The sequence below is a fragment of the Diospyros lotus genome, chromosome 13, assembly GCF_014633365.1.
Source record: "Diospyros lotus cultivar Yz01 chromosome 13, ASM1463336v1, whole genome shotgun sequence".
Taxonomy (NCBI): domain Eukaryota; kingdom Viridiplantae; phylum Streptophyta; class Magnoliopsida; order Ericales; family Ebenaceae; genus Diospyros; species Diospyros lotus.
Genome location: NC_068350.1, coordinates 26,911,414 through 26,926,696, shown reverse-complemented (window position 1 = coordinate 26,926,696; position 15,283 = coordinate 26,911,414). Strand labels below are relative to the sequence as shown.

General features: G+C 36.2%; 1 protein-coding gene across 1 annotated transcript; it reads left to right on the top strand.

The window, feature by feature from the left end:
- The first annotated feature begins 3,820 nt into the window (after positions 1–3,820).
- On the top strand, positions 3,821–13,783 carry LOC127788159 (DCD domain-containing protein NRP-A-like). Its single transcript, XM_052316269.1, has 5 exons — positions 3,821–3,913; positions 6,778–6,856; positions 12,312–12,357; positions 13,000–13,211; positions 13,575–13,783. Exons 1-5 carry the CDS (start codon positions 3,821–3,823, stop codon positions 13,781–13,783), a joined length of 639 nt encoding a protein of 212 aa, XP_052172229.1.
- Positions 13,784–15,283: the final 1,500 nt, after the last annotated feature.

The following is a 15,283-nucleotide window of genomic DNA, read 5'->3' as shown; positions in this document are numbered from 1 at the left end:
GGTCCCTAACCATGTCACTTCGGCCTGACCTCATAGCACTCATGCAAGCACCACATCCGTTGTCCCTTAGGCTCACAGTCTTCCCCACGAGAGGCGCACGCATAGCGCCTCTCGGGGGATATCCAACTTTTGCCCTCGGCCAACAACAAATAGATACAACAGTATGGCCACACGAATTTTATAAATGCAACAGTTAAAAAAAGCCAACAGCATATATTTTTTAGAAAAGTACAGTTCATATATGCAACATGATTTCACGTAAGAGAATAACAAGCGTTTATGTGTGAGAACTTCACGAAACACATCTCATGCAATAGAAGTCTCTCATAAGAGAATAAAAAATAGGATTTGGAGTATAGGAGTCTCACCTTGTTGGTTTATCTCTTAAACGGTACGGTTTCACTGCAAACGGCCTAGGTTTCTGCAGAAAACACACATTTTGGTAAACCTAAACTCAAATATTTTTACATAAGGTTGAAGGGTATTAAATTAGGGGTATAACTAGAAAATTTGGAGAAAAAAAAGCCCCTCACGCTCCCTGGAAAGGCAGGCCACGCACCCTCACGCGCATGCATTTTTCGGCCCGTGTAACTCACACGCAGGCAGCAGATTTCGGACAACAACGCCTCGGTTTGGTATTTCGGCCATATCGCCCTCGTTTTAACTCCGATTCGACCCCCGTTTGAATCTACGCGACCCTCTCTTCCCCCTCTACAGGATTATCAAAAAAATCGAACTTACCTCGCTTTTTTGCTGACTGATTTTGGCGAATTCTAGTGAAGACCTACAACTCCAACGAGGCTCGTTCTCCGCCGCTTCTTCGCCGCTTTCTTCCCGCCTTCTTGCCGAACTCCCTTCTCTCTCTCTAGAGAAAGCTCCTCCTCTTAGAGTGCTTCACTCCTCAAATTTGGTTGGAATGATTTGTGAAGAACCCATGGTGCCTTTTTATAGATTTCTCCAACCAATCACATTATGCCACTTGTCAAAATCTTAGCCATGGACTCCAAAGACTCAAAGCCATAATTGAGTGGCTTTTGAAATCCAAAACTAGAATGAATTGAACTTTTGGAATCCAAGCTAAAACCCCAAACTTCTTTCAAATAACACTTTGGCCCTTATTTCAAGTCCTCAACTTCAATCTTTTACCACATAAGCTCTTAATTTCATCATTATTTCGTTTGGATAATTTTCTAATTACAATTACACCCTCAAACATCAAATTTATCGAGATACTTACAATTCCAAAATTAATAACTCAAAATTACTCAATATATACAATTTTTCGGAAGCCCCTTACCATCATTCGGTCTTTTTAGGCTACAACTTAGCATAACCGAAAACCATTTCTAATTTGATTTCTTTCAGCGTCATAAATCTCGCCTCGAGACGCTCATCAAAAATATACCTTTAACCTTAGGTATCTAAGCTCTAGGGTACTCCCTACGACTGATTTGGTCATTCGTTGCCAATTCAAACATATTTTTGGTATTTTAAACTCACTTAAAATACGTGGCATCTTCACAAAAATATGGGGTATTATAGCTATGCCACTAATAATGACTCAACGACGCAACGCGATTCTAGCTTAAATGGGTTTGCCAACGCATCTCACTAGAATACATTCCCACCTTAAGCATCCAGGAACCATCATACAATTCCAATTCCAAAATTTCACATGGACCACCTAGTCATCCTAGTGCAACTTCCCTAGCCAAACGACCTGGCATGGAAACCAAGGCGGCTATCCTGACATGCACACCAGCATCAGATACCCCTATTATTCCATCACGCCCTTGGAGAATTACGGCTACACTATCCAGACAACATCCTAGGCTGACATCCCATATGAACAACATAGTATGGACCACCTAGTTGTCCTAGTGCAACTTCTTCCCTGACCAAACGGTCTAGCACGGAAACCAAGGCGGCTATCCTGATATGCACACCAACATCAGATACCCCTATTATTCCGTCACGCCCTTGGAGAATTATGGCTACACTATCCAGACAACATCTTAGGCTGACATTCCATACGTACACACAAAACGCAAGACAATGCCACATTTCACAATTCAATGCATCATATAAACAACAATTTATAAAATGCAATGCATAAGTTCAAAACGTTTAGGGACGAACCTCCCTCATAAAACCAACCGTCACCGGTTACCGTTTCAATGCACAAAACCATTTTGCATGAAATCACAACACGTTTAGATTAAACAAGTACCAAGTTTTTGTAGTGAACAACTCACAGTAAACAAGTTTTGGGGGCGAACACTCACCTCGACGTATTTGGATCACCTCGATCCTCGTGCACAACCTTGTTTTGCATGTCAAAACAAATACTCGTACTTATACTCAACCTCGAGCCACGACACTCCTAAAATACCATATTTAATTTAAGGAAGCATTAAAATCCATTTTCCTTAATTTCCTCTATTTTCTCCCATTTTTCACCTCGATAATTCTAAAATAATTATTTCCTCAACCATTTTCCAAAATATTTCAACACAGTAAATCCTAAAATAATTAAATAAAAAATTTGGAATTAAAATTACCAAAAAGTCCTTGCTCATGCGCTCTCACGCGCTAGGCGTGTGTGTGAGAGTGAAAGCTGGCGCGTGGCTGCACGCGCCATCGTCTTCTCTAAAAATCCAGTCGTCGGCGGTTGCTCCGATGGCTACAAAACCGGTACCCCCTTAAAGCCCTTCTTTAGTTGATCACAACCCCACAAAAATCAGGCCAAAAGGACACCAAAAAAGGCCTTGAAAGTCAAGTTGCAGGTCGGCGGTGGCAGACTGCCTCCAACCTTCGACCGAGCTTCAAACAACCACCAAACTTACTCCAAAATGCTCCCAAAGTGATCCTTGATCCCTCTCGACCAAAAGCCCTCTATCAAAGCTCCCAAAATCGTACCAAAATGCAGGCAATTTCTTGTAAAAAAACAAAACTCTTGGCCTCCCTTTTATACCCAAAAATCGGCCAAAATCCGGCCAATCAGCGGCCAAACTTGGCCCCCAAGCCTTCCTACCGCTGTATAGCATCTCCCCCAAGCCACCCTCGGCTATCCCATCACCTGAAACGGTGGCCACACGCGGTGGCAGTCCGGTGGTCAACTTCCCCCTTCGCGTTCACATTGCAATTTGTCAGTTTATTGCACTTTGACCCCCTGCTTTCTTCCAATTCCATTTTAGCCCCTACCATGATACCCTTAATCTTTCCAACACCATTACCAAGGACCACAAGTCTTTTACTTTTCATTTGGTCCTTGAAACTTTCAAAAAATTACCGTTTTGACCTCTCTCGGGCAAAATTAGAAAATTGCACTTAGGCCCGATTGATCGTTTTGACCTTAAATCCATTTGTTTTAACCCGAAATCACTTAAGGGTTGTTCTACACATAAAATATTAGTCCTTGACATGCTTTGTTGATTTTTCGGACGTCTCCTACGTCGATTTGGTTTTCTCAGCCCGGTCAACAGCTGTAACGAAAACTATTCCCAATCCAATTTCTTTCATCACTAAAAATCATAATTCGAGTCACTCATCGATACTATACCATTTTCCTTGGCTATCTAGGTTCTGGGGTACTCCCTCTGACTAATTCGATCATCCAAATCTGCATTAATGTACCCTAAAGTCTTATTTTTTGCAAATTCCAATTATACCCTTCATTAAATACCATTTATATCCTCATACCATTCCCGGGTATTACAACATTAGAGGTGGCTAGCAGCTATGGCAGCAATTGGGTGGCACGGCGGCGGAACCAGGGAGCGTGCGAAGGAGGCCGGTCGACAGTTGTGAGGGGTCAGGGATGGTTGGTAGTGGCATTGGCGGGCGGCGGCGGCGGTCAATGGGCACGGAGGTGGTCGACGGAGCAGGTGGTTGGGGCATGGCGACAGTTTGCGTAAGAACAAGTCGCGCTGGAGGAAAAAGAAGAAGAAAAGAAAAAGAAAAAGAAAAGAACATAAAAGAAAAGAAAAGAAAAGAAAATAGAGAAAAGGAAAGAAAAAATAGGGAAAAGTTTCCAAAAATTCAAAAAAATTATAGGAATTAATATGGGGCTAGAAGAGTATGCTCTGAGCCAGGAAATTGTCTGGGCACGTGCTTCGAGGTCAGGGCACTCATACCGAGGAAGCTTGAGAGGCTAAGTCAAGGTGAGTGATTTTTCTCAGAAATTATTTTTACGAATTATGGTAGTGGGAAAATTGGTATAATGTTTCAGGAATTTAGTGTGGAAATAGAGAAAAATTATTGAGAAAAAATAGGAAGAAATAGAGGAAAGTTATTGGCTGCGCTTAACCTTGTGCATTTATTTCAAACAAACACATACAAAATAAACAAAGAAGAAACAAGCATGCAAGCACAAGGCGTTTATACTCGCCACTGTACGAGTGTGCGCTGTAGCACAATTTAATTTTCTGGGAAAGTCCAGGGCGATTCACTGGGAGATCGTTAATAAAATGAAAATAGAGCCGCGATGTAAATTGGGTTGTCAGGCCAATTCATTTGATTTTAAGCGAACAAAAATGAAGTACTGTAACTGTAAGAAGTCTTGAGTCAAGGCAATGTTCAGTGCCAGTTCCATAACTTCCCAACAGATAGATAGGTACCAAAAACACATGTCTGAATTAATTTGAGGTTTTGATATTAAAATGCATCTCAAGATGATGGTAGTTCTTGGTCTAGCAATCTCCATACATGGCATGAGAGATTCTACGTTAAGCAACTACCATAAATTAAAATACAGTTAATATGCAGTAATCAGATAACCCATTTGGATTTGGATATGATAGCATCTCCAGTTTAAGTAACCTCCATACATGGCATGGAGACTCTAAGTTTGGCTTATGCTCCACTCCAAATTCAAAAATTCAATGAACGCGCAATACTCAAATTAAATCAGGTTTCTGGTAACGCATTCGAAGTTCGGCTATCTTGGGAAATCTATGGCATTGGACACTGTCCGCGCCTTGGCCCAAGTTTAAGCTTAGCCACACATCTCCAAAGAAAAAATTAAAGAGACAGGAATTAAAGTTCTGGAATGTAAATACTGGAATTAAAATTAGAGAAATGTAGATGAACAATGAATTAAAGTTATAGAATAAAAAGAACAGAACGAAAACTACAGAATGCAAGTAACTGAAATGAAGAACACTGGAACAACATGAAGAAATAAAAACTACTGGAATTTAAGAACAAAAAGAAAGGGATAGAATAGTGTGCTTTTCCCCTTATTCTTGCAGAAATGGCGGATGGGGTCTCCCTTTGTGCTGAAGTCGACGATGAATATATATATGTACATATTCTGCAAATGGCCCTGGTCAAAGAAGAAATTACATCGCGGGCCACCATGGTCATTTGCGCATGCTCTGACAGAAGATCACATGGTGAAGCTGCTGTGCGCCTGCTGATTTCACGAGCTGGGCTTCAGTTTCGCTTTCAATGTGCACATGCGTGGGTCCCAATTTGGACTTCTTAATTTAATCTCCAAGTTAAATTGCAATTAGCCTTACTTCACGTCCACTGGTTCACGCTACATACAAAGAATATAAGTTATTGATATATTATATATTATATATATGTATGTCATGCATGAATATAGAATATATATATGTATTATATTTATATATTATATATCATATATCATATATTATATATTATATTATATTTATTTATTTTATTTTTACTATTTTTTTATATTATAGATATTATATATATTTTTATATTAATTTTTTAAACCTGCATATAACCACAAATTGAATATAAATATTCAATTAAAACCAATGTTAAGATTAAACTAGGGGTATAAATATAACAAATTTTTGGCATTTTTGAGCATTAATCAGTTATGAGAAAATTAAGAAAAATATAATACTGATATCCTTGAATAAATATGATAGCTAGGGTATGTTGAGGTTCCGAATTGAGTATGTTAGAAGCCTGGCGTGAGAATTGAGATATTCTGAGATACGTTTGAGGTAAGTGGTTCGACCTAAAACCTAATTTCATGCAAACATTTTGTTATCATGTTGTCATGTCTTGGTATGTTATGCATCACGTAGAGTGCATTTACATTTTCTAATGATGAAATATGAATATGTCCACGATGAAATTTTCGATCATACATCGCATGGGTTTGGGATTAGGGACTGGCGTTGCTGCTCTACCAAGGGTGTACCCATACACCTTAGCTTGACAGGGAGGCTGTAAAAATGATGGGCAACAGTTGGGTGCAGTTGATCCAAACATGGAGCAATGATGATATGTTTCATTGCATACATACATGAGCATTGAATGATGTACCCATACTTAGATGATTCATCATCTAACTTGGACTTTGTCCTTGGAATATTTAAACATTCTAGATGGAGATTGTAGTAGGAACGAGGATGAAATGGGCATGTAATGGCACTTAGCAAAGTGCATGATGTAATGGTTACGCATTTATGTTGCCTATGTATTTAAAGTTTTGGTACTTTGAATCCTGAACGTTTTGAAGAGTGATGATGTATAACCTTTTTATTGACTAATGTTAAAGTTAAGGTTCGATTTTAGTTTTTGCATTTGATGTTTATGATGATTCTTATTTGAGATAGATGAATGAAAATTTTGGGATGGATATGAGGGATGATATGGTTTAGCCATAGTTTTGAATAAAAAAAAAATTCTTATCCCAAAATTATCCTAAGTTATAACACGCCTGGAAAACGGGGTGTTACAACTAAGGTTTGAACATTAACCTTATAATTTGGAGTATGACTATTCCAGATGGACAATGCTCGACGTTCTCAAAGGTCTAGGAAAGGACACGGCTTGAAGGATTGGGAAATAGATTTCAAGCCAAAAGGTAACTATCTCAGATGTTGAAAATCTCATATCGGAAAACCCTGTGAAAAGAGGAACCAAAAATGCTATACCTATGGAAGAAAAGACCATATTGCTCGAGATTGTCCAAAAGGGCTCGTGTGTTTTAGCTGCCAGCGGATTGGCCATCTCTCTAGGGATTGCCCACAAAGAAAAGAAATCAACCAAGATGGGACAAACAAAGAAGGTCAAGAATCGTAGCTAGAACATGTGATAAATTTAACAAGCAAAGATGTCAATGCCAGCCCGTGCGATCATTACATAAACTTTTGTATAAGTATTGGAAAACCCTAGACCTACCCATTCATTTGTATCACATGCACGTTGTCTAGAACTAGAGTTGAGAGAATTAGACTGCCCAATAATGGTGGCTACCCCTTTAGGGAAACAAGTGGATACGTGTGGAACTACAAAAAGAATGTGCGATATTTCATTTATGATGGTTTTTGTGAAATTATCGTGTTTGATATGGTTTATTGTATTTGTGAATGAAGAGATGTCTACAAATATTCGAAAGTTTGAGGATTCATTAATCTATGGGGATTATGATAATTTGTGGTTCGTGAAATTAAGGAGATACATTATAATTTAGGGATTGTTAAAAATTTTGAGGAATGATATTGGCTAATAGGTGTTAAATGTAACTTTGAGTGTGAAAATGATTTATTGAGGATATGTGACTTTAAGGGATTCAATTGAGGATAGGAAACAAAGTGATCTCTCCACTTCCAACTATAAGATTCTCTATTAAGCCTTCAAGACTCTATAAATAGAAGTCAAATGGGTGATCCAAGACACTCAAGTGATCTATCTAAAAGCTCCCAAGTGCTTACCCATTGTTGTGCTTTAATTATTAGTGTATTAAATCTCTTTATTTTAAGACTTTATGTTTATTGTGTAAGATTATATTTCTAGCCTTGTATTTGATCTTGATTACACTATAACTAAGAGGGCATACTCTTAGATATCCATTTCTTGTATCATTCTTTGTGTTCCTAGCTCATATAGCTAGAGGACCTACTTGTATTTAAGTAAGAGGTTGTGTTTTACCTAGCTTTGCTAGAGGGCTTGTTCGTTTAAGCAAGAGGATTGTAATTTCCTAACTTGGTGCTATAGGGCCTATCCAGTGTGATAGGAGGGTAATAGTGATTTGCTTGAAAATTCTTAGTGAGAAACTAAGGTAGTGGATTAGGTTTGGTTTAAGCTGAACCACTATACATCACTTACACCACTCTATTGCTCTTACATTTTATTCCATAAATTGTGATTTGCAATCTTTAAATCATTTTTATCTTATATCAAAATTTCATTCTTCTTTATAAAGAAAATTTCAAGTTTTAAATAAAAAATTTAAATATCCCAATACACCCCCCTTTTGGGTATTATTGTCATAACTATATGATTATATCACCTTCATCTCTTCTAGCACAACTTTCTTCCAATTTAGATCTTCAAGTGCCTTTTGAACATTTCTAAGAACATAAATCTCATCAATCTTTGCAACAAAGGTTTTGAAATTTCTTGACAACTTAGTATATGCAACATAATCCGATATAGGATACTTGAAATTTCTCATACAAGACTTGACCCCTTTACTTATGGCAATTGGAAGATCACTGTTATTGGTAGGTTCTTCTTCCTCACAACATGGATCATTTTTCTCATCCTCTTCTTGATTATCCGTTATAATGGGATCTACCATCAATTTATACTCTTGAGTTTGCATTGGAGTTTGTGGTCCCCTAGAGTAAACCAGACTTGGTTTTCGGTCAAAAGTGTTAGATTCTCCCCTTTGACTTATATCTTCATTATTTTTGGACATAGACTCAGATTGGGAACGAAAGGATGAGGAGATCAAAGGAAAGGGCTCGAAGAAATTGGGTTTCCAATGTTTGTCTCCTTGAGAATTAATCTCCCCCTAGAGAGAAACATAGGGGTAGAAGGTTTGATCCTAAATAAAGGACATATCACATGAGATCAGGAACTGTTTCCTAGAAGGATGATAGCACTTATAGCCCTTTTGTGTGGTGGAGTAACCAAGGAAGACACATTTGAGAGCTTTAGGATCAAACTTGCCCCGGTTGGGTTGAACATTATGTTAAATACCACACACCCAAACACACTAGGTTCAAGAGAATTATGAACCTGAGAGGAAGGAAAGACAGATAATAATGCATTGAGGGGTGCTTGGTAATGAAGGACTTTAGAGAGAACACGATTGATAAGAAATGCTGATGTAAGAATGGCTTCACCCCTAAAGGAGTGTGGAACATGACTAGCAAACATGATGGATCGAACAACTTCCAATAGTGACGATTTTTTCCCTCAGTAACCCCATTTTGTTGAGGAATATATGTACATGAACTTTGGTGAAGTATTCCATATTCTTGGAGATATTCATTCAGTTTATAAGAGAAATACTCTCTACCATTATCTGTTCGAAGTATATGGATAGATGATTGGAAAATATTTGTGACAAGTCTGTGGAATTGTTTAAAAATTGTAGTCACTTTAGATTTTTCTCTCATCAAGTAAACCCAACATATCCTGGTATGGTCATCAATAAAGGTAACAAGCCATCATTTCCCCACACATCACTATGATTCACTATGAATCAAATGGAATGTAGTATAAGGTTTGTATGTGTGAGGTGGATAAAATGCATAGTTTGTTTGGCAAGAGTACAATGATCACACTGGAATGATAAAAGATCTTTATTAACGAACAAATGAGGGTATAAATGCTTCAGATAAGAGAAACTGGGGTGAATTAGTCTATGATGCCACAACAAAACTTTGGAATTAGAGAACAAGGAAAAAATAGTGGGTAACTTTGGTCTTGAAGGAAAACCAACACCTGACAAGTAATAGAGAACATTTCGCTCCTCAGCATTCCCAATCGCCCTCTCCGATAACAAATCCTAAAATTTACAGCAAAGAGGAAAAAATGTTACTGAACAGTTCAAATCCTTGGTTAATTTACTCATTGAAAGTAAATTGCATTGCAAATTTGGAACATGAAGAATTGAATTCAACTTTAACCCATTGAGTTCTATATCTCTTCTCCCTGTTGCTATGCATATAGACCCATCTGCTACAGTAATACCAACATTTTCTTTACATGGTTGATAGTTACTAAATCCTGTAATAGAGTTTGTCATATGGTTAGAAGCACCTGTGTTCACTATATCGTGTGAGTCTTTACATGACAATAAGGAAACAATACCTTTTATGTGATGTAAGCGCTACAAGGCTAGTAGAAGTTGATGGAACAATTTTGGAGGCATCTGTAACTAATGAGAAAGTCATTAATTTTTGAAGAATTTCCATTTGCTTTATTGTGAATGGTTGAGAGGTCGCACCATTTGTTATCTTAGCCACATAAGCATTATTTCTCCTTTGGATTTGTGGCTTTTAATTTGGGGGCTTGCAATGAATATTCCAACACATGTCTTTGGTATGGTTGGACTTCTTACAATGCTCACACCACATCCGCTTGTCCTTTCCAAGAGTTCCTTTTGGATTGTATCATTCATTTCGTTTTGTTGCTATTTCAGTGGATGAGCTCTATACTAGAGATAACATCACTTTTCTCCTTGTATCTTCTCGTCGAACTTTAGCAAACACCTTTTTCAGGTTAGGTAAAGTCTTCGTGCCAAGAATATGTCCTCGAACATCATCAAATTCTTGATTCAACCCTTGTAAGAAATTAAATATTCGATCTTTTTCTACCATCTTATTGTATAGGACTCTATCATCAGTACACTTCCATTTAATATTGTAAAATAGATCGATTTTCTTCCACAGTTCTAAGAGTGTATTAAAAATACTTGGTGACAAATAATGCACCTTGTCTAGTGTCTCGAATCTTAGAGTAAATCTCAAAACTTTATGATATATTATCAAGGTTTGAGTACATTTCTTATACTGCATACCACACTTCTTTTGCTATTTGGTAGAACATGTATATATGCCTAATCCTTTGCTCCATTGAGTTTATCAACCATGCCATCACAATTGAGTTTTCTGCTTCCCATACACTATAAGTGATAGAATCTAATGGAGGTGTTGTAGTTGCTCCTGTTAAATATCCCACATTTCCTCTTCCCTTGATCACATGTAATACTAATTGATACCACTCTCTAAAATTGCTCCATTCAATTTATGAGAGGTGATTTGTATTCAGGGGTTTTGACAGCAATGCTAGAACTTCTTTGTTTTTGGTGTTTTTGACAATAACATCTGACTTATCTGCTAGAAGAATGGCAGATCGACAACGACTGAACCGAGCTTTGATACCATATGATCAGACTATGGAAGTTACAATGATATTTCCACACATTACACAATCAACCTACCATATCTTATATACAAAATAACCCACTAATCCTCCCATTATTCAAACTAACAGATAGAAAAAACAAAGGCAGATAACATGGACACATGAATCCACAATTTGTGAGATCCCATAAATTGTGGATCCTTTGTCCCTCGTTACCTACTGAGATATACTACTTTTAACTTTGAGGGATGGTAAATGCAATTTTCTCCTTATTTATTTGTACTTCCCGGTTTCATTTGGCGCTTCGCTTACAGTTTCCCTCTCTTTCTCTGGAAGCTTGCTTCCATATTCAGTGCCTAATTCGGGTTCGTGATCGTCATCCCTCAATCCGATTATTTTCTCTCTTTACACGGATAATGATCATTCACTTGTACATATTCCTATGCACCTATCAATGTTAGTTATACGATCGAGCATGCATCGTACTAGAACGGATTTACTGTTTTGTGAGATAACCAGCTTCTCGTTGCATTTCTCAATTGATGCGCATTTAGATATTTTCTGGGTTTGGAGTTCTTCTGTCTTCACCGTTTGGCTATGATGATTGGATTGTGACATGAAACTTACGGTTGTTTTCTCAGTTCACTTGGTCTTTTGATGGCCTTGGTTATATTTTGGGCTTCGGAGTCTAGTTTTGATGATTTCCTATTTCTAGGGTTTTATTTGAATATGATGGAGTAACAATGGTTGTGTTTGGGTTTTGCCTGTTTAGTTGTCTGTATTTGTGACTTCTTTTTTTTTTTTATTAACGCACCATCACTTTTTTTTTTTGTACGTGTGGTGGTGTGGGTTGTGGGATAATGCAGATCAGCATTTTTATCTGTTTCTTTACGTCCGCAGATATGATAAATACATACAGAGGAGTTGGCAAAGGTGTTGTTTCATAGGCACAATTAAGAATGAATTGGGCGTTTAAGTAAAGACATGCTATTAATGACAAAAGATGACAAAAGTGGTCTTCTTGTGGTTTTTATTAATTTCTTTAGGGCTGTTTTTCAGGGAAGAAAAACACAGATTACGACATCTTTTAGGGTTATGATGAAGGTTGTATGTTGAAATGCTTATTTTCTGGTTAATTTTGTAGTATTCATCTGTAGGCACTGCAAATTCTTCATGCATTGGAAATAATGAAAAAGCATGCAGGTAAGTTAATCACGGTAATGATTTAATTTAATCTCAATAACTTGGTGGAAACTGATTTTGTTTCAAATTAAACATGGTTATGTGGCCTTATAGCTTCGCGCACATGCTAAAATTAAATTGCTACCCCTGTTTTTGACATCATGAATTGACATCATACCATCCTATTATAGGCAGTTAAATTACTTTGATCCTTTATTTTATGTACTTCATTTTTATTAATACACTTTCTTTGTATGGTATAAGAAATGATGTTTACTCCTTAAAATCTTATATGTTCACACCTTTTAACTGTCTGGAGAATTTTTATTTGACTTGTAGATTTTCATTACACGTGTTTTATTTGTATTACAGAATGTTTGTGCAATCACTATCCCTATATTTGATGCTTCTTAACATTTTTTGTTTTATTCATGCCTTTTGTAATTTTCCTTCTTTATCCTTATGGTCAATTAAAAGAGAGTATAGGAGTACATTTAAAAAAAAAAAAAAGACGGGATTAAAGGAGTATAAGTTATTATGACTATGGGGTTAAGGTGGTGGTAATCTAGCATAGGTCACAGAACTGTATCTTCTAATAATTTCCATAAATTTTATTTACATATTTTGCTCCTATGGCATCATGAGTAGTTTACTGAATTGCAGGTTTATTATAGTTTTCATCTATTTTTTGGATTACAGGATGGGGAAAGGGAGAAGAACGAACAACTTCAGACCTAGTGGAAGTGCAGCTCCTGCTCCAACTCAAGCAACAAGCCATGTAAAACAAAGAGGTTTGGCGAAGAGTCACCTTGGTGGTGTCATATTTGGCTGCACTAACAGCACAATAAAAGAATGTTTTTCCAAACAACTCTTTGGTCAGTTTTCTATATGACACAATTGCAAATTATATTTGTTATTTGTGCTTTTCTTTTTTCTTTTTGCACTAGGTATTTTTTATCTCACGTTCACTTAACTTTTAAATTCTACCTTGTTTTGGTTAGTTCAGGGGTGTGCCTCTATTACAAGTGTATATCGTATTGTTCTTTCTTTTATGATTATTTTTTCATTCAGTAATATGATTATTGCTAAAGCAAGATAGAACAACAATCTTGAGAAGCTGAAGAGTCCTAGGAGATGATGTGGCTTATTCATCTCATAAAAAGGATGAACGTTATTTCTCTGTATTTCCTTGCTCTTTTTCATGCAAAATCTAATGTACATGTTTCAAAATTTAACAGGCTTACCAGCTGGACACCATTCGTACATAAAGAACATTCATGCTGGCCAACCGTTGTTTTTGTTCAACTACAGTGATAGACAACTTCATGGAATCTTCGCGGCTGCTAGTCCAGGCCAAATGAATATTAATCCATATGCATGGACCATAGATGGTGAAGAGAGAACTCAATATCCTGCTCAGGTATATGGTTCTCTTCCAGTGTTTTAGTTGCATGAGTTTTGTGGTTCAGTTTTAAAAAAATGCTATATTATGATCCATCAAAGGATTTGTACGTACTAATACGTTGTTTCTATGACAAGGTTCAAATTCATGTCCGGTTACTGTGCCATCCACTGTCTGAAGAAAAATGTTATTCTTAGGTAAAACAAATGAGAAATCAGGTTTTTGATCATGAAATATCTTATGCTAATTGGGTGCTTTGCATTTTTGGTATCTCTAAATATTGTGCCATTAGAAAAAAAATGCAATGATTTCTCACTATTTCTTTTAAAATGTGCATTCTATTGACAAATGAGAAATCAAGAATAATTTTCAATTATATTCTTATACACTTGTGCTACTCCCATAAAAGTATTAGCTTGTGGAATATATTGAGGGGGAGCATTCAAAAGATTTTTTCAAAATCATAAAATGACTCTTATTATCAAATTGTTTGCATATGATTTATATTTGTTCATTCTTTTTAGATCTTAGGTAATTAAGTGAAATTAGATAAATTACTCTTATTGATAGATGTAACAAAGTTAATTGAGTAATATGAATCATTACTCAACTAACCATCTTAATTGAGTGATTGCTGAAAATCAGCATACACTTACAGATTACTCGAATAATATAGGAAGATTAATCGAGTAATCTAGTAGGTGCAATGAGCTAGTCATCAGTTATATATATTGGTTGATATCCTATTGAGACTACTCTTAGGAAAGTTGATGCTCACTCAATTTCTTAAAAATCATGGAAATGAAAAATATTTCTGAAAGAAGTACCTAAGAAATCAAGTTATATATGAAATAAGTTTAGCTTAAGTAAAATTTAAAGAAAACTTACTAGGATAGGTAAAATAAGATCAATTAAGACATGGGATGAAGAATCAAAAATGGAATTTTTAAACTCACCCATGATTACTCAAGTTAGCCTAGACATTAATTGAGTAATAAAATGTTAAAGGCAAAATCTTAGGGTATTATTTACATCATTACTTGAGTGACTTAGAAGGTTAATCGAGTAATCTATATAGAAACATGAAGAAATTACTCAAATAAAACATGTTATAATTGTGATCTAGAATTTAAATTTGATTGTGATTGGAACTTCAAATTTGATTGTGATTAGGACATCAAATTTGACTATGATTGGGGTACATCTATAATTGAAGATTTATTTTTTTCGAAACTCATCAAGATTTATCTTATTCGTGGGTCATCTTTTGATTATTATATGGATTTGTTTAAATCATTTTTTGTATACATTTATTGATGAGTGGTAGATCTATAAATAGGTACCCAATACTATAGAATTATTGCAACTATATCACTATTATTATACCAATATCAACTTAGTAATATTTTATTCTTTCTACCTATGGTTTTCCCAATCTGGGCTTTCCATATTAAATTTTGTATTCATTTGTATGGTTGACGGTTTGATTGTTGTTTGTTTTCGATCCAAAATCATAACAAACTTGTACTAGAGCCGTTAGATCAA

Coding starts and splice junctions, on each gene's coding strand:
- LOC127788159 (XM_052316269.1), top strand. CDS start 3,821: ATGGTTGGTAGTGGCATTGGCGGGCGGCGGCGGCGGTCAATGGGCACG. Junction 3,914..6,777: donor GGGGCATGGCGACAGTTTGC/GTAAGAACAAGT, acceptor TGACTATTCCAG/ATGGACAATGCTCGACGTTC. Junction 12,358..12,999: donor AATAATGAAAAAGCATGCAG/GTAAGTTAATCA, acceptor ACTGAATTGCAG/GTTTATTATAGTTTTCATCT.